We start from the raw sequence: 21,390 nt of genomic DNA on the forward strand, positions 1-21,390 counted from the left end.
ATACACTATCTATGTAATTTACCCTGTTCAGCCCATAATTGCAGTCCTGTCACCAATACATCAACTTAACATTTTTATCCAAACATGCCAGTCATGAACAACACCTCTCATTATCTTTGCCTATTTCAATTTTCACTTTCTCACATTAGTGTTTATTTAATGTCTGTCTAGCTGAATTTCTTCCCACTTTCAAAATACTCAGGTAAGTTTTATGCTGAAGCACATTGATCATTTTTTTCTGCATAGTTGTAACTCTTCCAAATGAATATCATCTTTCACTGCTGACTTCAATATGTCAACTCTCCTTCCATCCGTACTGCTGCCCATCTCTCTCATGACCCCACTTCTTCTAAGGTGTGACCATGTGCACCACTTTCCCCTGTTCACCAACTTACTATACTGATGTTCTGGCAAGGACAAAAAACTGACTGTCGTTTACTAAAACAGTATTTATTTAGAGTGTCATTGAACTGTTCAAAATGTAAACTATTTCATTCAATTTAAATTTAAATCACATCAGTTTAAAATGTATAGTCTCCTCCCATGAACCCACATCCACAATTAGATTAATTCTCTGATCCGAATAACAGAAAGAGTTATTTTACTGTACAACAGATTTTAGTCAGCTGGTAACTCCAAACCTTTTACAATTTCAAGTTTCACACATCAACTCTAGAAATACATTGTGAGTCTCTTATGGGCAAAACTGTTTCAGTGACATTTTGCGCTCATTAGTGTCCCTGTTCTTACACATTTATTTTTAGTTGTCCTTTTTTTTTCTGTACATAGATAAATGTTTATTTCCTTTTTAAATCATCCATAAAACTTCATCAAAACAAGTCCTAAAAGGTTTGGTTGCGTCTCCAGCAGGGTAGACAAGGGCAACAATGCTGCAAAGGATTTTTCCTCTTGTACTGAAGGGCCCTCTTGATGTGAACATTGATCTGTTCAACATATTCCTGAGTGCCACACACATTGGTCTCAATGTGATTGAGCATGTCTCCCTGCTCCTCCACCAGCACGGCCATGTGCAGGAACAAATCATGGATCACCTTCAGCCTGGCCTCCAGCTCCACCAGCTCCTTGTGTCTGCCTTTGATCTCACACAGCGCCCAGCGGGACGAGCATGCACCTCGTTTCTGCAGGCTGTCAGACAGCTCAGCCCAGCCCTCACCCCCTTTGTCTACCAGCACGTCTAGTTGGTCATCAGTGATTTCAGTCCCCATAATGGAGGCCTGCCTCTGGATTCGCCCCCGACACGTCTTCCTCTGCATTTCCTCGGCCATGTTGTAGTCACCCATGGCATCATGGAAGGCACGGGTGAGTGTGTCGTACTGAACACGGGCGATGCGGCCAACAGCAGAGTGAGGACCTTCCTTCTCCTCCAGCTGCTTGCTCTCTGTACCCAGAGCCTGGAGGCGAGCGTACACAGCCTCCCCGCGTTGCTGGATCCCCTTGGCAATAGAGTCAGAGTCCTTTTTGAGTAGGGTGAGGCGGCGGACAGAGGTGCCAAAGCGTTCATTGTGGGCACTCAGACGCTCCACCTCTAAGCGGAGCAAGGAGATCTCCTTGCGTATAGAGTGGGCCTTGTCAAGGATGCTGTCAATATCTGGGGAGTTCCCAAACACTACCGCCTCTTGAGACAGAGACACCTTGTTTTCGTCATACTCAAGTCCACGAAACTCTGGCTCGTAGTCCACCCCCTCCTCATGAATGGTCTGCAGCCTCTCAAGCATGTCCCGCATTCTGCCTGAGAGACACAAGATGTTGGTTATTGTACTGACCGCTTGTATAGCTTTTGGTGTGATGTACAATGGTATTCCCTTCAGTTTTGGAAGAGCCTTCCCCTCAGTGTGAGATCGGCAGACTCCACTGCAGCTTTTAAATGCCTCTTTTACAAAATGGCCTACACTTAACAATGTTTTCCTTTTTTATTATGGTATCACTTTCATATTTCCTCTTTATATTACTACTTTATGGTGTCATTAAAAATTTCAAATTGTGCTTGTTTTAGTATCGTCATTTTAGTGTTTTTATATGCATTTCTATATATTTTGCACTTTTTTCTGTTTTATATTCAAGAGTTTGTCCTTTTATTGGTATTCTATCTGCTTTATATGAGTTCATCTCTTATATTTGCATCTTATTTGTTTATATATGTGGTTATTTCTTTTACTTCACCTGCTTTATGAGTTTATTTCTTTCATCCACATTTTACTTATTTATATATCAACTTATTTCTTTCATCTGTTTATAGGCTCAGTGCTGCTTGATATATGTGCTCTCATGTTCCTAATATTTAATGTCATACACAGAGTTCTTACATGGGTTTCTGATTTTTTAATTTTTGTTCCATAAATCCTGTGAATCTGGAAAATACTTTATACTTAAGCTTGAAAAGTGCTATATAAATGAAAATATAGTTTAAGTGAAGTTGTCATGAGGATTAAATAGATCAAATATATAATTCAAAGTTAATATCACATACATTCTACTGTACATGTTGGGTTGTCAGCACCCTCAGTACAATGCTTCCCATAAAAGTTGAATAGAGAATTTGCCATTAAATACTGAGTCATGGTGACGGAGCTGAAAATATACACGCTTCTGGGTGAATGTATGAACGAGTTCATAGGAAAACTACAAAACACACACAAAAGCTTGTACGTCAATAGTCCTGCAAGTGATACACACAATAGTGAGTTTATCTACAGTGGGTGTTCTTTTTGTTGTGGTGAGACAGCTCGTTGGAATGTCTCCATTTAAACCAGGAACAAGGAAGACACTTTAAAAATAGACATTTCATTTAAAAAGCTGATTTATGGTAAAATAAGAATGATATGCAATCAATACACAGCTACATAGTTTCCAGTATATTCGCTTTGTCAACCTAATGCTGCATAAAACTTTCAAAACTGTGGTGACTGCCTAAATTTCTGCCGCTGATACTCTTGTACAGAAAATCAATTTCCTCATACCATATTAGTGAAAACTCAAGAAACTATTTCAAGAGCTGCTTCAGTATATGATATAAACATATAAATATCCTCTTTTTAATGACCATCTAGTCAATCGTTCCAAACTGCAAAGTCTAGCACTAATTAAGTAGACAGGAGTCCTATCAATTATCCAATTGTGTCCATGTGCCTCTGCTACAACAGTACTAAGTACAATTCAACTGCCAAATTAAAGTATCTTACCTTTTCTGACTGGCTCCCCACAATATCAGAAAGCAAGTAAAACCCCTCAACGAGTGTCACTCTGATTTATTTAGTCCAAGGAGCTTGAGAGCATCTTTTCATTCCCGTAGAAGGAACCTGCCTGTCTGCTCTATGCTCAGCATGTGTGACTGCCGGCCCTCCCCAGGTGACAAACATGAGTCTTCCCACTGCAAAAAAGAATACTTCCTCTAAGGGAGATGCTTATCATTTGGTCTAGTTTCTGTTTACCTCAGGGAAGAAAAGACTGGGTTGAAATGTAAAAATGTAAAATGACATATCTGTCAAGAAATGTAATGAGGAAATCTGAGGACTGACTTAATTGTTACTGGACTGGAACTAATAGGGAACATGCTGCACTTGTGTTTGTGGAGTGATGACACCTGTGTGTTGGGTGTGTGTGGATGTATGTCATGCATGCCATTAGGGGTGGTGGGGGGGCTTAGATCATTCAGGGGTCACAGAGCTACACGGGGAACCTAGAACATGTCAGGTAATGTAAATATTTATTATGTCAAAGCTGTTATTTAGCTTTTGTCAAGAGGCCCAACATTTCTAGTAGTGCCCCTAGTGTTTGTGAGTGAGAACTTGATGAACGTGTTGATGTATACCCAATAATAAATCTTACCATGTCTTTATTGTTGATACAGATTTCATGTTTAAAGAAGAATAAACCCACACTCAGGTTGTATTTTAATATAATTATTTATGTAATATACAAGACATCACAGAGGAAAGGTAGACAATAGAAAGGTATCATTATACATGAAGTCATAACATGATAAATCCTAGTAAAACAGCTGTTGCTCAAAAGAGATGCTGAATATGAGGAATTAATGTGGGAGTATAGTGCAATTTTTGGTGAACACAGACCAGCTAGTTACATAAAAATGCAGAAAATATTAACAATTAAACATTTCTAAAATATTTTCAGACTCATGTTAAATATGTTTGATGTCCATTGACAAATTATTTGATCTGTGTTACCTCATCAAACAAGGAAAATAATTTTTACTAAAATGTTGTGATTCAACTTGCATATAGTAACATATCATTGGAGTTTATTAGATGTACGAAAATATTTCTTACAGTCATTGCATTGTGTTATTTGTTAAATCCCTTCCATGTGGAAACTCTGCAGGCTTAAAAATATGAAAAATATTTTCAAATACTCTTTGTTTCAGGACTGCATCATACCTCATGGGGGGACTGAATTCTGGTTCGAGATACCCGTCCCAAACCTTTCATACAGAAATTTTGACATCAATGGATTATTTAAATACAATTTTTAAAAATTTTACTCTAGTATTTTTGTTTCTCAATAAAAACACCTTTCTATTAAACCTTTATTTAACTTCCTGGAAAAAATGTTAATATGCAATAGCTCTGCGGGTCATGTTGTGACAATAAGAACTATGTGCTAATGACACATTCAGAAAATGTTTAATGTCCTTAGGATGCCGTACTTTTCTTTTTCAAGACTACATATTTTGCCATTCCTCAACCCAACCCTGTACTCTAAAGTCATTGGTTGAAGCATGGGAAGCAACTGCAAAACATCCTCTTGAAGGGGTTGTTCTTGTCATGACGTTTGGCCCTGCCTAGTTTGACAAGGGCTTCCTGTATGTTTTCATCAGTTTTCTGTATGTTGGTTTGGATGGTGGTCAACATGGGGCCCTGCTCCTCTACCAGCAGGGCGATATCCAGGAAAATCTCATGGATGCCACTAATACGGGCCTCCAGGTCCACCAACTCCTGGTGACGTTTCTCAATCTGGGACAAAGCTGATCGAGCCGTTTTCCCTTCACTCACAACGTTGTCAGTAAAGATGTTCCACCGGCCTGTCTCAATCATCTCCTCCACCTCCTCACCCGTCACCTCACGCCCCACTATCTCCATTTGCCTCTGGATCTGGATTTTACAGTTCTCCCGATGGCTCATCTCAGCCTCATTGTAGTCAAACATGGCATCGCGGAAACCATTGCTGAGGCAAGCATACTGGGTTCTGGCTACGCGTGTGATGGCAGAATTTGAGCCGTGCACTTCTTCTAGCTTGTGGGCCGAACCTTCCATGTCCCGCAGACGTGACAACACGCCCTCTGCCCGAGCCTTTATATCAGCACCAATGACGTTAGAGTCTCTTTTGATAGTGCTCATGGTGGTGACGCTATGGAGCATACGAGAGTTCTGCTCATGAAGCCTTTTAACCTCAAGGCGAATAAGCTGGATCTCCCTGTGGATATTTTGTGACTGGTCAAAGATCTCCGTCAGAGCAGGGCTGTTGTCGAACACGACCGCCTCATGGGGCAACTCCTCCTCCAGGTCCACGTTGCTGAAGGTGTCTGAAACAGTGGACTCCGCATACTCCATTGGCTCCACATGGCCGTTGGACATTTCCTGCAGGTGGCTCAGTCTGTCCCTCATGGTTGGGCTGGAGAACAAAAAGAGGATACAAATGTCAAGATATTTATCCTTCCTTGTCTAACACACATTCATAAAAATGGATCAGTAAAGTGGGCTGACTTTAAAGGACAAAACAATCCTTTAATTTACAGTGTTAAACACAGTCAGTGTCTCTGAAGCTGTCGGTACTCAATACCTTTATGGTATTGATGGAAATAACCCAGTACCAAGTAGTATTGAAACTTCTCCAGTCAAAGGATACCTGCTTTTGATCCTTTTTGTACCTAGATCTAGAAAAAAAAGACTATTTGTATGGCATTGCTCACAGCCAATCACCTCAAGTGTCACCTCAATGCAATGTGTGATTGGGTCACTACCACGGCAGCTACAACCCATAAAGTTTGTGGTGATAATACTTCATTGTACAGTTTTGTACAGTTATTTAATAAATGTTTAAATAACTTGAACACTTTCAAAATGTATTTGTGTAAAAATCGTTCGGATGGGGAGGAGTGGTGACATTTTATGCAACTGAATGCTTACGTTCCCATGATGGATATTGAATGATGTAGAAAAAAGAAAGGTATCGAATGAGGTACTCTATAGGTATTACTTTGAGGTTACTGGTATTGGTACTGGTAACGATACCCAGCCCTAGTCATGCCTGCTTAAATGCCTTTTTCCTTCTTCCCTCCCAGCACCCTGCACTGGCCTAACAGGTTCTCAAGAGAATAGTTAAAGGTGTTGTTCCTCACCAAACAAGTTCTTTTAACTTGTTATCTGTTTGACGTCTTTGTCCAGACATTCATTTTGACTTTTAAATCTAAATGGGGCATCAGATTCTGCAGATAATGCACATCAGATACAGAAATATTTCAACATTTTGATGAGTGTTCTAAAAACATTTTCTGTGTGAAATATAAAGGCCAATTTTAAAATTCTAAGACATTCAAATGCTACAAGTGCAAAAGTTCCTGTACTTCAGGCCCTGCTACCAGATATTGACATTGCCTTGTCCTGCTTTCAGTGTTGAAATCTAGAGGATAAAATATTGAAATGATAAAATACTGAAACATAGATGTCGACTTGAGTGTCCCTTGTTATCAAATTTGATATCATCATATAAAACTACGACAATAATTGACTCAATACCCCTGAAAAACAGTCTTTGATTGTATGAATTAAGGTTATCTGCAACTTCTGTTTCTCATGATTAAAATATTTTAAAAGTAATGGTAACAGGCTACATCCAGACATTTAGTGGCTTCCTACACTTGAAGCTTTATGAGGTAAATTCATGGTTTCAACAACATAAATCCACATAATGTTATTTTGACAATAGCTTTTAAAAGAATGCCTTTTTTTTAAAAAAATGTAGGCCTAAATTTGTATATGGGCCTAAGGCTTTTGTCTTCTGAGTAGCTGTCACCAAACAAATCTCACAATACACCCACACTTTATGATACACCCCAACATACACTGGGTATAAAGGCTAATAATCTTTCTACAATATCGCCAGTTTGCCGGATTTTTTCCATTTCATGCAAGATTGCAGCACTTAAGAAAAGCACCTTACCTGTTTTGCTGTAATCTAAACAGAACATAAATCAAACTGCTTGCTTTAAAGTGAGGTGTTTTGGCAGCAGCAGAAGCATCTTCTCACTTCTGAAGTCGACTGGTCCGGGCTGTGAGAAAAATATCAATGGGGCTTCACATGAGTAACGCGGCTATCTATAGAGCTAAAACTGGTATTCGACTTTGGTTTTTTGTTAGGGTGACAGATTGCGCCACACCATGCGCCGGTGAAGATGTGACTCAGGAATGAAGCCCGGTCGGTTTGGCCCTTTTGCAGTGACGCTGCATCTCAGGAGCGTCAATTGGATAAAGACGGACAAGGTGTGAACAGCTAGAGTACATGAACCAAGTGAGTGCCAGGCTGAAATTGTAAGCCTCTTTCCAGAGTAAAACATGGCAGAATTGTTTGAAATTATATATGGGAGCCCAGAACATGTGGCACGGGGTCCATCACACTTATCTATCATTTAATCTTTTCAGTCACCAGCAACTGTGCCAGCATCTTGAAACGCAGTCGTTGGTGAAGGATTTATTTATGAGTTTTGATGGCAATGATGGCTGATGGTCCTGGGGGAGGCGACACAGCCGGGCCTGTGTGGAGATAGACTGACGTCAAGACTTTCCTAACCACGCCCAAATGACTTCCACATGTACTTATGTGTGTACGTGTATGTGACATGAGAGAGGAAAACAGACAGATCTTGATATTACCAGTCTCCTGTGGGTAGCCTATGTCCCTGATTATATTCATTATATCACACCGTTACTGTCTTTGGCCCACATGACTTTTTAAGTACAAGGTTTTAATATTATCACAGAAAGGCACATTTTAAATGAGCTGTTCCTTGCCTTAAGATTAATGCATCAGTTAGTATTTTACATAATGTTTGTGACATGTAGATTCAGCCCCTTTTCATAAGGCTACTTCGATCACAGCAGGGAAGTTACGTAAAGTAGGGTCCAAAAGACTGCTATTGATCACATGCTATTGATTCCAGCGTTTTAAGCACAGCTCTAAAATGATCAGTTAAGAGTTTTGCAACATATTGGAATAACCCAGATGCACCCTTTTCCAATACGAGTTCCAAGGTGATTCTACTTAAGCTGAGACATAATTTAATTTCGTGTTATTTAGGTTACATTATCACATTAGGACGTGCAAGTTTTTCAGTGCCAAAGTACCTATCTACAATGTTGCCTATTTTCAGTGGAAACATAACCGATAGGCTTTATGAAGGTAGTAAAAACCATATTTTCTTTGATGTCAGTTCATTCTTTAGTGGATCCACAGACACTCTGGACCCCCACGTCCTAGGTTGACCCCCTCTCTCTTTTCTGGGTCAGTATAGCACGTGGACGCGCGTGCTCGCAACAGCAAGCTACTTGTGAGGCTGCTGCTTTCAAGTGTTCCTCGGACTAACCTAGTGTTCTCGTACTTTGATGATAATAAAAAAGATTCTGTGACAAAATGTTCCAGTGATCTTTTAAAAAGTTTAGCAACAGTGCTCTAGCAGTAGAACAGACTGTACACACTACAATGTGGTCCCTATATACATACAATTGATATTGAAATTGTTTCAGTATCGAATTCTGCTGTTTAATATGTGCATTGACATAAACTGTGACATGTTTTCCACGCCCTGACCGTCACACATTGGGCTCGTGTTATTATAAATAGGCCTTCGCGTTTTTGTGGGATTTGCCATATTCAGGGGTTTTTCACCTGTACCGAGCTCATAATTTTCAAATTTCCGACAGCCCCTGAATGCAGCGTACATCCATCAGGACCCTGTGTGTCGCCACCTCAACACAACTTTCTTTTTGTTCTTTTCGGGGGTTGACTTCCACGCCGGCTACCGCAAGAGAACAAACAGAGGCTGAATTTATAAGCTAAGATTAAAAACCTAAAAAGAAACGACCATGAACTCGTCCATCATTCGCAGTGCTTGTGGCAGTCTACGGATACACCAAGCCCGTCCAGGAAGCAGGGTGAGCGGCTTGTCGCGGAGATGCCCGCCGGTCGGTGCTGCCAACGGCCGGTTGATCCTCCGAGCAGCGAGCGCTACAACCAGCAGCGGCACCAGCCCGAAATTTGCCGTCAACTTTGGGAAACGATCCCAGAAGGAAGATGGGTTGGAGTGCGACAGTTCTTTGAGGTAAGGAGGACATGTGTACTCCAAACCTTGGACATCCCTCAGTTGCTGTTGTCTGTGTATTAATGATTTTCTAACGAATAAAGACATAGTTTAGTGGTATTTTGCTGAAATGATAAGCTAACTGGTGTTCGTCGGTATTTCCTGTCTCACCGGCGTTTTGGCTAGCAGCCACTTTCGCACGTGTAGTCGATTATCATCAGAAGGTCTCAAGCCAGCTGATGTAACTTTGCTCCTTTGTTGCCAAACACACGATGCTAAAATGTGCATATGGAATAAAGCTAATAACCCAGTGTGAGTGAATGGGCGATGCTGGAAAGCTTCACTGTGAGGCTATGTAATTTGTAAAATCTCCAACATCATCGTATATGCATGTAGATAGGCCTTTTTGTATGGTTTCTACTGTATGTGATTGTCTAAATGTTAAAATAGGCCTAATAGACTACCGTGCGGAATATAGTGAATTGAATGATTGATCATAATAAACTAGTGGTGGAGTATGTTTACATTACCCCCAATAAGTATAATAGGAATCTTCATTTGTTAACTTTATATGAATGTTTGCTTTGGTTCCAGTCTCTGTCCCATTTCCTTCTGTTGTGTTTGAAACATTCAAGTTTTTGTAAATTTAAAAAAATAAATGGCTTTACTTTTGCCCGTGACACTGGCATTGTGTTGCTTCCTTTCCTAGAATGTTTCTGGGTTGTGACTCATTTGTTCTCATCTGTAAGTAGTATCCTGCTGCAAAACTTGCCCAAATCATGCTTTTATGTCAAGCAAAGAGAGAAGGGTTAAGTCATACTTTCTGTTTAACAGTGTCACACTTCCTCACAGACAACCACACATCCTCAGTATTAGCAGTTTTGTTCTAAAGCTTGTTTTTAGAAACATGTTTTCATTTAGGAGTCCCTTGACCAAAGTCTTGTTGCAATGTATATCGATGGTGTTTGACATGAATATATATTTTGAAGCCATGTGCAATAAGTGTGGACTTAAATGATTGAATGAACATTGGTGACCAGTTTATTTTCTCTCATAGGGAAGTGGTTCAGAGCACCAAGGAAGCACTGGTGGCTCTGCAGAGAAGAAATCCTGCAATCCAACCAGTGCTAGCCATTATACAGGTATGTAAGCAAAAACAATACAAAAGCAATGTGTGGGATTTATAATTCCTGTTGAAAGACGCAAGACTAGGTGAAGACATTCTCTGGGTTACAAGTTTCTTGCATCTTTTCTTCGAAACACAGAAAAAACAGTATAAAGCCAATGAGTGAATTCATCTTGGGGGGGAAAGCTTTGCCCTAATAAACCTTTGACCTTAAGGTTGTCTGTTTCTACTGAAGCCATTGAACATTCCTGTAGTAAGAGGTTTGTGTGTGTGTGTGTTTTTTCTCATTGTGCTAATTTGATCTCAAAGGCAGGTGAAGATGACAGCTTGTTGGAGACCAATAAGAAAATGGCAGGAAAGGTAATTTTGCTCACTTTGTCCTTTTTCACAAATCTACACGACAATTGCAGCTGTTGACCCTCTGCTTACATGTATGTCCACAGATCGGCTTGAACATCACTCAGATTTGCCTGGCAAAGGATTGCAGTGAAGATGAAGTGAGTGAAACTTATGACTCAGAAACTTTGTAATATCCCCCCAGCGCCTTAAGATCTGCCCAGGCAAACTGTTCTAACCTTTCCACATTGTTTAGCAAGTCAGTGCATGCTTTACCATTCCCTTAGTTATTTGTTTGTGCAGCACGTGATTGGAGTGTCATGGTAATCACAGCCTAAAACAAGCCTAATTTAATTAAAACATTACTTATCTGTAAGTTAGTATTTCTCCAATGTTACATGACTAATCTTTGATTCCCTAATTGATTTAGGCACTCCTTAGGTTCTGATTTTATCAGTTTTTCACCTCATGTCTTTTCCAACATTATATAATTAGGAATGGGAGGCAACTTCTCAGCTGTGACTCTCTCTCAGCTGAAGGCCGACTCTTCTTCCATACTGAAAGAAGGAATTCCTGGGAATAGCTCAGGAATTTCTCAACTGACAGTAAATGATTAACATCCAAATTCCTGTCCTTGTAGCACTCTGCTGCTCTACTGATCTACTGCTCTACTTTCACACATCTTTGGTCTATTATGTTTTTAATAAAAAAATGTTTTCACTTCCTTCTTCTCTTTTCTTCCTCTTTAAGACTACCATCTTTTTTTCCTCGCTCAGTCAGTAGCAGTGAGTTTGACGTTGCTACTTACTAATGCAACTGTGGCTGTTCAATACCTCCATATTTTAGCAACATTTTTCATCTGTGTGTGTGTCTCTTTGTCTTTGTGTTTGCATGTAGATTATAGAGGAGGTGTTGAAGCTGAATGAGGACCCCAGGGTGCACGGTGTCTACCTCCACCTCCCCCCCGCTTCCCTCACTAATCGAGTACTCAACACACTCAAACCTGAGAAGGATGTAGACGGGTAAAACCCTGCAGATGCAGATATATTTGGTTATATATATAGAATAGTTGCAATTAAAGCTAGTAGTAGTTTTAATTTAAGTTTTAAATTGTCACATAGAAAGACATAATAGTCTCCCCCAAGTAGAACATTTTGTACTGTTTAGGGTTCTTTCACTTAGACATTTTTTCCTTTTTGAGTGTTTTTCCTTAATTGATAGGTATGCCCCTCTTTCATGTGTCAGCAGTAGACATTTTGAGGTAGGTATAGAGCTTCAGTGGTGCATGTTTCTCTGTCCCAACAGAGATAAATGCATTTACTCACGTGGTGTGTCAGATTGGACCCAAATCAGAAAGTGCTGCACAGAATTAAGACTGAGTAAAAGTGAATGAGAAAATTAGTGAGACACCCTTCACAATCTTCAAAAATTGAATAGAATAGGTTCAGTAGAGGACAAATTCATAAAAAATAGTTTAGGTTGTCATATAAAACACTGAGATACATAATGTTTTTGTTTGACTGTAACAAGTTACTTTGCTTTTAGTTGTTTGACAAAAAAATGTTTGTCAGTAACATTTCAACTTATCATAGACCTCCAATCATGAAGACTACTGTAGTATATTTCTTACTGTACTTTAAAATGTTACTTGTCAGTGTTAGTTTTTACTAGTAACATTTAAATGTTGCGTGCCTGATGTACGTAAAACAAAACATTTATCAGTTAAACTGAGAATGGCTGTGCTGCAAATGGCAAAAATGCAGTAAATTATATATTTATGGTCATTTTGTCTTTAAATAGGATATCATACTTGAATATGGGTCGCCTGGTCCAAGGAGACCTGAACAAAGGCTTTGTGCCTCCTATAGCCAGCGCTGTTGTGGATCTGCTGGAGAAACATGGTGAGTTTCTTAGAAGCGACATCTGTCCCAAGTTCAGTAGTTACTAAGTATTATAGGTACTATTGTTACTTATGAAAATGATATAACATATAAAAGGTATGATAAATAAACTAACTGTACACTTTGACACATACAGTAGCTGTAACAATACTCACATTTGCCTCTAAGGGGACTGTAGCTGATAAGATTAATGAGTAAGTTTGATTAATGTAAGCAGCATTAGTTGCACTAATGATAAGTATTATTGTGCCACACCAAAACCTACTCATTATCAATTTTATTAGCTGCAGCTGTTACAGATGGCTAGTATAAACTAATTGTAGTTTGTTTTTTAGTAGGTAATACATTCACGCCTGACAAACACCAAATTAAATGTATTCTAATATCAGAGTAAATACTGACATGGGAGGATAAAATACCTATTCATTCTATACTTACTAACAAGTTTAGTTTAGTCTACGGTTTGATGTCTGTCTTTAACTGTAATGTGCTTTGTTTTGTACTTGTTGATGTTTTGTGTGTCTGACAATTGCCACAGACACACAAGGAATTTCCAAAAGGATAATAAAATAAAACAAACTAAATTATAAAGTTTACACCACTGTATGTACTAATTTTCATACGTTTTTGACAGTTGGTATAAAATAAATTAATGTATTTTGCTGTTTTACATTAACAGAAAATGATACTAGACATGTTAACAAATGCCAAGCAATCTGCAACTTTCAAATTTCATAAATTCAAGAAAAAGCAAGCAAATAGAAAAAAGTACAAAAGTACAAAAAAGATTTTGTACTTTGTTTAATTTCTTCCAGTATGGAAACGCTATATGCTTCATTACAATTCATTCATTCATTTAAATTAGTATGTAGCAAAGACTTAGGACACAGCTGGTGTGTGAAAATGTCATGACATCAGTGAGAGTGTTGGGCTAACATGCTCACAGCTTTTATGATACATTTTAGGAGTTTTATACATCTGATACTTCAGTGCACCAGAAAGATTTTGGCATCAGGACTTAGTAGAAGATGGCTGACTCACTCTGCTGACTCACCAGACTACCTTCAGGAGTCACAGCCTGGGGTTCAGAGGGTAGGGGTGAAAGGTCAGCTGTACATAGGGTCATGGTTATTCTCAGTATCCCGGATACAACTAGTAGAGGTTTAATATGTCATGCAAAGTCCATATGGTCAGTATTTGAAAACAGACCATATGGGCTGTAATTGATATGTGGACCACGTTGATTGGCAGTTGACAGTTGACAGATGACAGTTGGGTTTCTTATCTTGCAATAAGGCCCTTGATAAATGGAGAAGGTATGTGCTAATGTTGAATTAAAACTTTTTAACAGATGCTCCCATGGAAGGAAGAACAGTGTTGATGATTGGAGCTGAAGGACCCCTTGGGGTGGCCCTGCAGTTCCTGATAGAGAGAAGTGGAATGGTGGCGCTCAAAAGTCATTGGAGTCTCAAGAACCTACAGAGCCAGGTGTGTCTTAAAATTAAATCATTACACACATGCTTTTTTTCTCTCATCACTTCTCCTAAAACATATTTGATATGTATCTGTTAAAAGCTTGTTGTTTGGTCCTTGAAGGAGCAAAGTGTTTATGGTCAGTTTGAAGGTTTTTTTTTTTTTTGTTTGTTTTTGTTTTTTTTTTTGGCTTTGAGTGTGTTTTGGGAGCCTTACCGCATTGTTTATAACTGAAAAATCTTAATCCTCTTTCTGTGCTCTGTAGACTCAACCACCTGTTGTCATTATTCAGTTATGTGCAGTTTTACTGTCTGGCCACATGGGGTCAGTTTCTGCTTTTTCAAATGCTAAGTCATAAAATGTGATGTTTGTAACAGAGCTGGTAAAAAGCTTGTAACATTTATGCTAAGAGAAAGCTATAAAAAATTCTGATCAGTCCCACTTTTCTTTTTCATGCTTTTTCACATCTTTTCCTTAAACCTTTATATTAATCCTCTTTTTTGAATTTTTCATTTTTTTCTATTTTATATTCTACTTTATTTCTTCTATTTTCTTCATTTCCCAGGTGATGCAGGCTGATGCTGTAGTCCTATTAGGCACAGAGAATATTGATATCCCACCCACCTGGGTCAGGCCAGGGGCTGCCGTCATCCGCTGTGAGCCCACCTTGGAGACAGGTATTGAGGAATACTGGAATAGTCATTATAAGGCCGTTTACAAATGATCACTGACAGAATTGCTCTGCACTTGCTTAAGCCATTGTTTTTTGTTGTGAAATACAGATGATACTTTACCTTGTGGCTCTGTTTCCTTGGGCATTGTGTGCTGCTTTTAAATTTTGTCACCACACAAATGATTTGAACCTCAGTCCTGTTTGATGCTAACCTTTTTAAAGTGCATGAAGTGAGACTGACCAACAAGCTTAAACATGGAGAATGGGTCTTCCAGACATATATGGTAATAGTCCAGTTTGTTGGCTTTCCCCCCCCCCCAATTTAACAGTTTTTCTTTAGAAATCATATAATGACGTATCGCCATTGAGTTTGGCTCTCAGCACTTAATCTGTGCCCAGCCCACCAGTGAACAGCTCAGACAGCCAGCATGTAAAGCAGGAAGCAGTACAACTCTTGTGGATGTGAGATTAAATTTATGTAGGCTGGAAGTAACTCACAGCATGTGTCCTCTGTTTTTCTTATCCTCTGTATTCTGGCCGACCCCTGTTTAATATAGATATGCATGTTTTTAGTCAACATGAGCATTAACCTTTGTTTTTTGTCTTAGATGAACATGCCACTGAGATGTCTTCAAAATCTGGGTTGGGATACCTCACAGCGGCTTACAGAATACAGGTGCAACAATTTGTATTTCAGTATGTACCAACCTTGTTTGTTGACCCAGTTGCTACTGTATTCTGCCTTCACTGTTCTCAAACTTGTTTCATCTGTTTCTCCTTTTTGTCTACCAGAATGTGGTGCGTAGTAGCAGTTTGTGGCTCCAGGAGCAGCAGTACCGACCCTGGCGGCTGCGCAGCCTCAAACTGCAGCCCCTGACACCAGTACCAAGGTATAGAGCAGTTATGTCAGAAACACTCTGAATCTGTGATAGACTATGAGAAATTAAGCTAAATCTGCAAGTACACAAGAGTCTTTTCTTGTGTCTTGCTAATCTAAGTTGCATGTACATCATAAAAATTATGTGAACAGGGTTGAATGTTATTGTGTAAAAGACATATGTGACCCTTTAGAAATAACTGTTTATAAATGATTTGTCATGTTTTCTCTTCTTTGTCAGTGACATAGAGATTTCCAGAGCCCAGACGCCAAAGCCAGTGGACCAACTGGCTGAGGAGATAGGTTTGCTGCCAGAAGAGCTTGAAGCCTATGGCAGGAGCAAAGCAAAGGTCCGCCTCTCCCTGTTAGACCGCCTCCACACACAGCCTGATGGGAAATATATACTGGTTGCTGGGTGAGTTTTATTTAATGATTCACTGAATCTTTTTTTTCTTAATTATTTATTCCTTCAGTGCTCCCTAATGCTGGTGTTTGTGATGTAAATTAAGTGATCCTTTTGATTCATGGTTTGATGGTTTAGTTTGTAATTCATATGTATCAATTGCTTGGCTTCACACTAATTGTGATGACATGAATGCACATAAACCAAAAAAATGTAAAATTCAAACATTTTGTGTATGTCTCTTGTTATAGTATAACTCCAACCCCACTTGGCGAAGGTAAAAGCACAGTGACAATCGGCTTAGTCCAAGCCCTGTCTGCCCACCTTAAGCTCAACTCCTTCGCCTGTCTCCGACAGCCCTCCCAGGGACCCACCTTTGGGGTTAAAGGTCAGTAATTGATACCTAGGTCCGTACATGACATGACCTATCTGAAAAATGTGCTTTCACTGTGAATTTGCCTCCAATAAAATAAACTCTTATCTTTTTGATAAGCATTGTGAGAACTTTTGAGATACTGAATAAAGATATTTTGTTGCTCTGTTTTTTAAAAATTTAAATGTTATCCTCAAAAAAGCAATTTTCTTAGAAAAGCGTTACTATGAATAACAACTTACATTCTTTAAGGAGTTGTATTTTCATTACGTTCAACTGATTTCAATTCTAAATGGTGGATATTATTTTGGTATGAAATTTCTAATTTTGTTTTGCTTCCCATTGAATACATTGAGTGAGATTTGGCCAGTCAGGCAACCAAAGCAGCAGTTTGGAATGTATCAAGTAACTGTGATAAGCTATTTTTGTCAGCGTGAGGCTAGCATTTCATACCCTGCTACATTTTGTGTCTGGGTGGAGAGGTTCACTTAGAGTCCAGCACACAGCACCCCTCCTTTGTGTGTCCCTGTCCCGTTGTCTGCCTCTGACTGTGCTGCCTCTTCTTTGTGCCTAGGGGGAGCTGCAGGAGGGGGATATGCCCAGGTCATCCCTATGGAGGAGGTAAGACACACAGACAGACTCTCAGTGCTCCCCAGCAGGACTAGCGTTAGCTTCAAAGACCTGAAGTGCACAAAAATACACACATGCGTGCAGTGTTGGACACAGACTAATGAAAATGTTGGTGATTACAAGAGTTACATCCAAATATATTCTTTTCAGTAGAAAGCTCATATTCATTCTGTTGCTTTGCATCTTTTCACTGTGCAGGACTGCCTTCTTTTGGCATAACATTGTTTCCGGACAACGCGGGTCAGCACTAGCAAAGCCTTTTAGGACTAATTAGAGTACACCATATGATGACGATGATAGGTCAGATTTTTTTTTTTGAGTGGCAGTGCATTTTGCACCTCTCATCTTTTACTCAGTTTACAGCTTGCACATTTCACAGAGGAACAGAAGTCTACTGAGCTAGCTGCTTTTAACGTAGGTTAAGATAAAAACCATGATGAAACAAAGCAGTTTGCTGAAGTTTGTCACAAAAAGACGTCATGAGGAGCAGGAGGAAGAGAATTCAGCTCAAGTTCAGCCATCATTCTCAACCCAGACATCTAACTCACTCCTGTGCCAGTTTCTCCTCAACAAGTGCCAAGTATTAACGACACGTACGTGGCTGCTAATTCAGCCCTCTCCCCATCAGCAGCAGCATGTGACTTAGCACATGGTTCTCTCAATAATGAGAACTGACTGAATCATTGGACTATAATGAAATAATTTAAATGTTCAACACCAAGCCCCGTTGTCTCCTGCTGTAATCATCAGAAGTAAACCAATTTAGAAGCAGTTCAGAATTTATTAAGTATGACTGGTCTTGGTTTTGGACAGGCTAGGCCCACCTGATTGTCTCTGTGCCCGCACTGTGATTCCTGCCAAGCTACTTGCTTACAAGGAGCTGTCTCTACGTCTAGACAGGCTCCATTCATTTGGCAGTATGCACTCAAATTAGCTCTATTGCCCAGTTTAGAACATTTTTTATAAAAGTAATCAGAAAGAAAAGCGTGTGTGTGTGTGTGTGTGTGTGTGTGTGTGTGTGTGTGTGTGTGTGTGTGTGTGTGTGTGTGTGTGTGTGTGTGTGTGTGTGTGTGTGTGTGTGTGTGTGTTATACATGGATCTTTTAAGAAAAATAAAATGTTTTGTTTCCTTTTTGATTGAAGGGCTCATGCCAAACAGAAAGAATATTTGTCATAATATTTTAAAGACCTAGGTGACAAAGTCAAAGCTGTGGGAAGATTACAGTATTGTTATAATCCACATAAATCATGCGATACCGAACTCTTAACCCCCATGGTTAGGAAATGGTTTCTCAGCGGGGACAGCCAAACCCACACTGTGTACCACCACATTACTGAATAGGTGTATATTTGTCTTGTGTTTAATCACTTCTCCTTCACTTTCCTGCCGTCTCTGTTTGTTCTTCCTCTTTTCTGTCTGAACCTTCACTTGCACTTCAGTTCAACCTCCATCTGACTGGTGACATTCATGCCATCACCGCAGCCAATAACCTGGTGGCAGCAGCCATCGATGCCAGGATGCTTCATGAGGCGACCCAATCAGACAAGGTGACCATATGATGAGTTTGCAAAGTAATTCTGACACCACACTTTGTAAACTGTGAAACTGTTGTTTGTCTCAGTTATATGAGAAAAGTAAATTATGAAATGTGTTACTGCACACTTAATCTTCTTTACTAAGTTACTTTCTAAATTAAATGTCAGCTATGCTTATATCTTGATATTCTGGTTATAATTGCAGAAATTAAAATTGCAGTATGCAACTGTGTATGAATTGTAATTTCTATGCATATACACACATAATCATATTTTTTTTGTCTTATACCTCTAAGGCCCTGTTCAATAGACTTGTCCCTTCAGTGAATGGAGTCAGAAGATTTTCACCCATCCAGATCGCCAGGCTACGTGTAAGTCTAAACACCGCAGTGCCAGAGTCACTAGTGTCAACAACAGTAACCGGCCCTCAGGATTGTTGTTGAGCTCTTGTAAAAAGGACACTTTCATCCACTAGGGGACCTCAGTGAGCCTGTTTTTAAAATGTCCCCACTGATTCATCACTTTGTCCTCATCTCCAAATACTTATGTCTTATGAAGCTCCTATCTGTTTATATGACTGTGAGTTATGCTATTTTATGTAGTGTTGATAAAGAATGCCTGATATCAAGTGTTAACAGATAATATGCATATGGCAGATGTTATGGAGATAGAAGGGTGAAGTTGGGACAGAAGTCAACTCAGTGTTTGTCTGTCCTGTTGTACGAGGGGCTCCAGGATGAGAAGTTAAAAGGACTATAAAATATTTATTGGTCATAATTTGTAGAGTGAGAGATAAAAAGCTGTGTTTTTTTTTTAAGAAGAGCACTCATAGTAAACCCTTTGAACCTGACAGTTAGTTGATTGCTTCATAGTCTTTTAATTGCTTTTTTTCTTTTACAGCTGCTTTAATACTGTGCGTCCAGCTAATGTGGAAATAGCAAGAAAAGTATCACTTGTAATATAAGTTGTCAGATATTCACAAAATATAAGATAAATGATTGTATCCAGCAGTAGGAGCACAGATGGGACCAAAATGTGGACACATTTGAACCAAAGCCAAAAATTGCACCCAACCATCACTTCCCTGAAACCCTTACAGAGGATCCTCTAATCTTTTTTTTTCTCTCTTTTGATTCCAGCGTCTTGGCATCAATAAAATAGACCCTGCATCTCTCACACCACAGGAAGTCAGCACCTTTGTCCGTCTTGACCTTGACCCTTCCCAGATCACCTGGCAGAGAGGTATCTCTAGAATTATAGGAATTCACTCTGCACATTATTTCTGGTTGAAACTTTTACATTCAGCCTGGCTGACGAACACTGAAGGGGAATATAACTGAATTTCAATATTTATATCTATTACTGTCTCTGCTAATCAAACTAAAACCAGACAGTTTGTATGTCTGAAACATATGATGTACTTTAATTATTGGGTCAGTGGGTTGTCATTCCTCTTCTGCTGTTGCTGCTGTGGCTTAGGAGGTAGGGCAGGTCGTCCACTAATCAGAAGGTCAGTGGTTCAATCCCTGTCTCCTCCTGTCCGCATGTCGAAGTGTCCTCAGGCAAGATACTGAACCCCACGCCAGCATTCTGTGTGGTAGCTTGCTGCCATTGGTGTGTTAGTGTGTGTGTGTGTTAGTGTGTGTGTGTGTGAATGGGTGAGTGAGCAGCAGAAACATTTTAAAGCTTTTTTGATACATTTTAAAGCCTTTTTTTTTTTACATGAAACAAGCATCCTGAAGCTTCATCTGCAACTTTACACATGTTCAAACTACAGCGAAGATGATGTTGAATCAAGTATCAATTTCTTTAAGCGTTTCACCTTGATGCTGGTGGTATGCAGGAAACATCACTGACTTTACCAGGCAGTGTGATGTTTACTGAAGTGGTTATATGGAGTTGGCAGTGTTAACCACTGATTAACTGACAGATGTTTTGAGTGGGGTAATGATTTATTTTAAAGTCAAACTGAAATTTGGAACAGAACTGAATTTCCCCTTGAAGCTGTTGACTGACATTTTAGAGCTGGCACTGTGTTGGTTGAGAGCATGATATTTTATGTTGTTATTTCATATTTCTTGCTGACAGTTTTCCATTGACAATCAAATGGTGGTGCTTGACACAGAACACCCGGTATGATCTTTTGTAAGCAGCACGGAGACATACTCTATCAAAAGCAACATCATGGCTATCACACAAATCTAATTTACATGAAAGAAGTATCTAATTATTCCATGACTAAACAATGTCACATGAAATCTCGAATTAAGTGTATTTTCCTTTTTGATATAGTGAATTCTAAAATTAGTACTGACTACAGAAACTTCTCTTTAATGAAAATTGGCCATGACAAAACTTCCTGGTCCTCATGTTTACATTGAATTAACACATTTTATGTAGAAGTGTTGCAGCCATCAGTCACAGGATAATAAATGAGTATGGTAGGAGTGGGAATAGCTACCTCAGTGGTAGTTGTGTTGGTTTAAAGTTGTCAGTGAGAACAACCAGGCAGCTGTTGCTATGACTGATGTGGTATTTAGTCCAGTGGCTCCAGAGGGCATTCTTAAGACACAAACCCTGGAGATTAAAAACAGATTTACCGCCTAATGTTATGTGGGTGTGACTGTGTGTCTTTTGTGTTCATGTAACAAGACATGTTTTTACTTCTCCTTTCACTACATCAAAGCAACATCAGGATAACGTTTGATTAACGTGGTTTCCAGGCTGATTGT

At 39.4% G+C, this 21,390-nt stretch overlaps 3 protein-coding genes across 4 annotated transcripts in view; 1 reads left to right on the forward strand and 2 right to left on the reverse strand.

Annotated features, from left to right (window-relative positions):
- Positions 1-431: 431 nt before the first annotated feature.
- Positions 432-3,581, reverse strand: LOC137168950 (syntaxin-11-like). Its single transcript, XM_067571843.1, has 2 exons — positions 3,201-3,581; positions 432-1,750 (listed from the first exon to the last, which is right to left on the reverse strand). Exon 2 carries the CDS (start codon positions 1,743-1,745, stop codon positions 843-845), a length of 903 nt encoding a protein of 300 aa, XP_067427944.1. The 5' UTR covers positions 1,746-1,750; positions 3,201-3,581; the 3' UTR covers positions 432-842.
- A 323-nt stretch (positions 3,582-3,904) lies between these two features.
- On the reverse strand, positions 3,905-8,659 carry LOC137168951 (syntaxin-11-like). The gene is made up of 3 exons (XM_067571844.1): positions 7,415-8,659; positions 7,198-7,306; positions 3,905-5,649 (listed from the first exon to the last, which is right to left on the reverse strand). The coding sequence occupies exon 3, from the start codon at positions 5,640-5,642 to the stop codon at positions 4,743-4,745; it is 900 nt and encodes a 299-aa protein (XP_067427945.1). The 5' UTR covers positions 5,643-5,649; positions 7,198-7,306; positions 7,415-8,659; the 3' UTR covers positions 3,905-4,742.
- A 155-nt stretch (positions 8,660-8,814) lies between these two features.
- mthfd1l (methylenetetrahydrofolate dehydrogenase (NADP+ dependent) 1 like) overlaps positions 8,815-21,390 on the forward strand; it is a 43,750-nt gene continuing 31,174 nt past the window's right edge. Inside the window, exons 1-16 of one of the 2 annotated variants that reach the window (XR_010924368.1) lie at positions 8,815-9,352; positions 10,389-10,473; positions 10,767-10,817; positions 10,901-10,954; positions 11,691-11,815; positions 12,594-12,694; positions 14,046-14,182; positions 14,733-14,844; positions 15,449-15,516; positions 15,633-15,730; positions 15,959-16,132; positions 16,372-16,508; positions 17,068-17,114; positions 18,563-18,670; positions 18,955-19,029; positions 19,798-19,900. Coding sequence is in view for 1 of the 2 variants with exons in the window: in XM_067571842.1 (XP_067427943.1) it covers positions 9,117-9,352; positions 10,389-10,473; positions 10,767-10,817; positions 10,901-10,954; positions 11,691-11,815; positions 12,594-12,694; positions 14,046-14,182; positions 14,733-14,844; positions 15,449-15,516; positions 15,633-15,730; positions 15,959-16,132; positions 16,372-16,508; positions 17,068-17,114; positions 18,563-18,670; positions 18,955-19,029; positions 19,798-19,900 (1,711 nt within the window). In the remaining variant the exon portion in view is untranslated. The remainder of the gene's footprint in view (positions 9,353-10,388; positions 10,474-10,766; positions 10,818-10,900; positions 10,955-11,690; positions 11,816-12,593; positions 12,695-14,045; positions 14,183-14,732; positions 14,845-15,448; positions 15,517-15,632; positions 15,731-15,958; positions 16,133-16,371; positions 16,509-17,067; positions 17,115-18,562; positions 18,671-18,954; positions 19,030-19,797; positions 19,901-21,390) is intronic. The other variant, XM_067571842.1, reaches the window with a different exon arrangement.

Source organism: Thunnus thynnus, chromosome 18 (assembly GCF_963924715.1).
Source record: "Thunnus thynnus chromosome 18, fThuThy2.1, whole genome shotgun sequence".
NCBI lineage: Eukaryota > Metazoa > Chordata > Actinopteri > Scombriformes > Scombridae > Thunnus > Thunnus thynnus.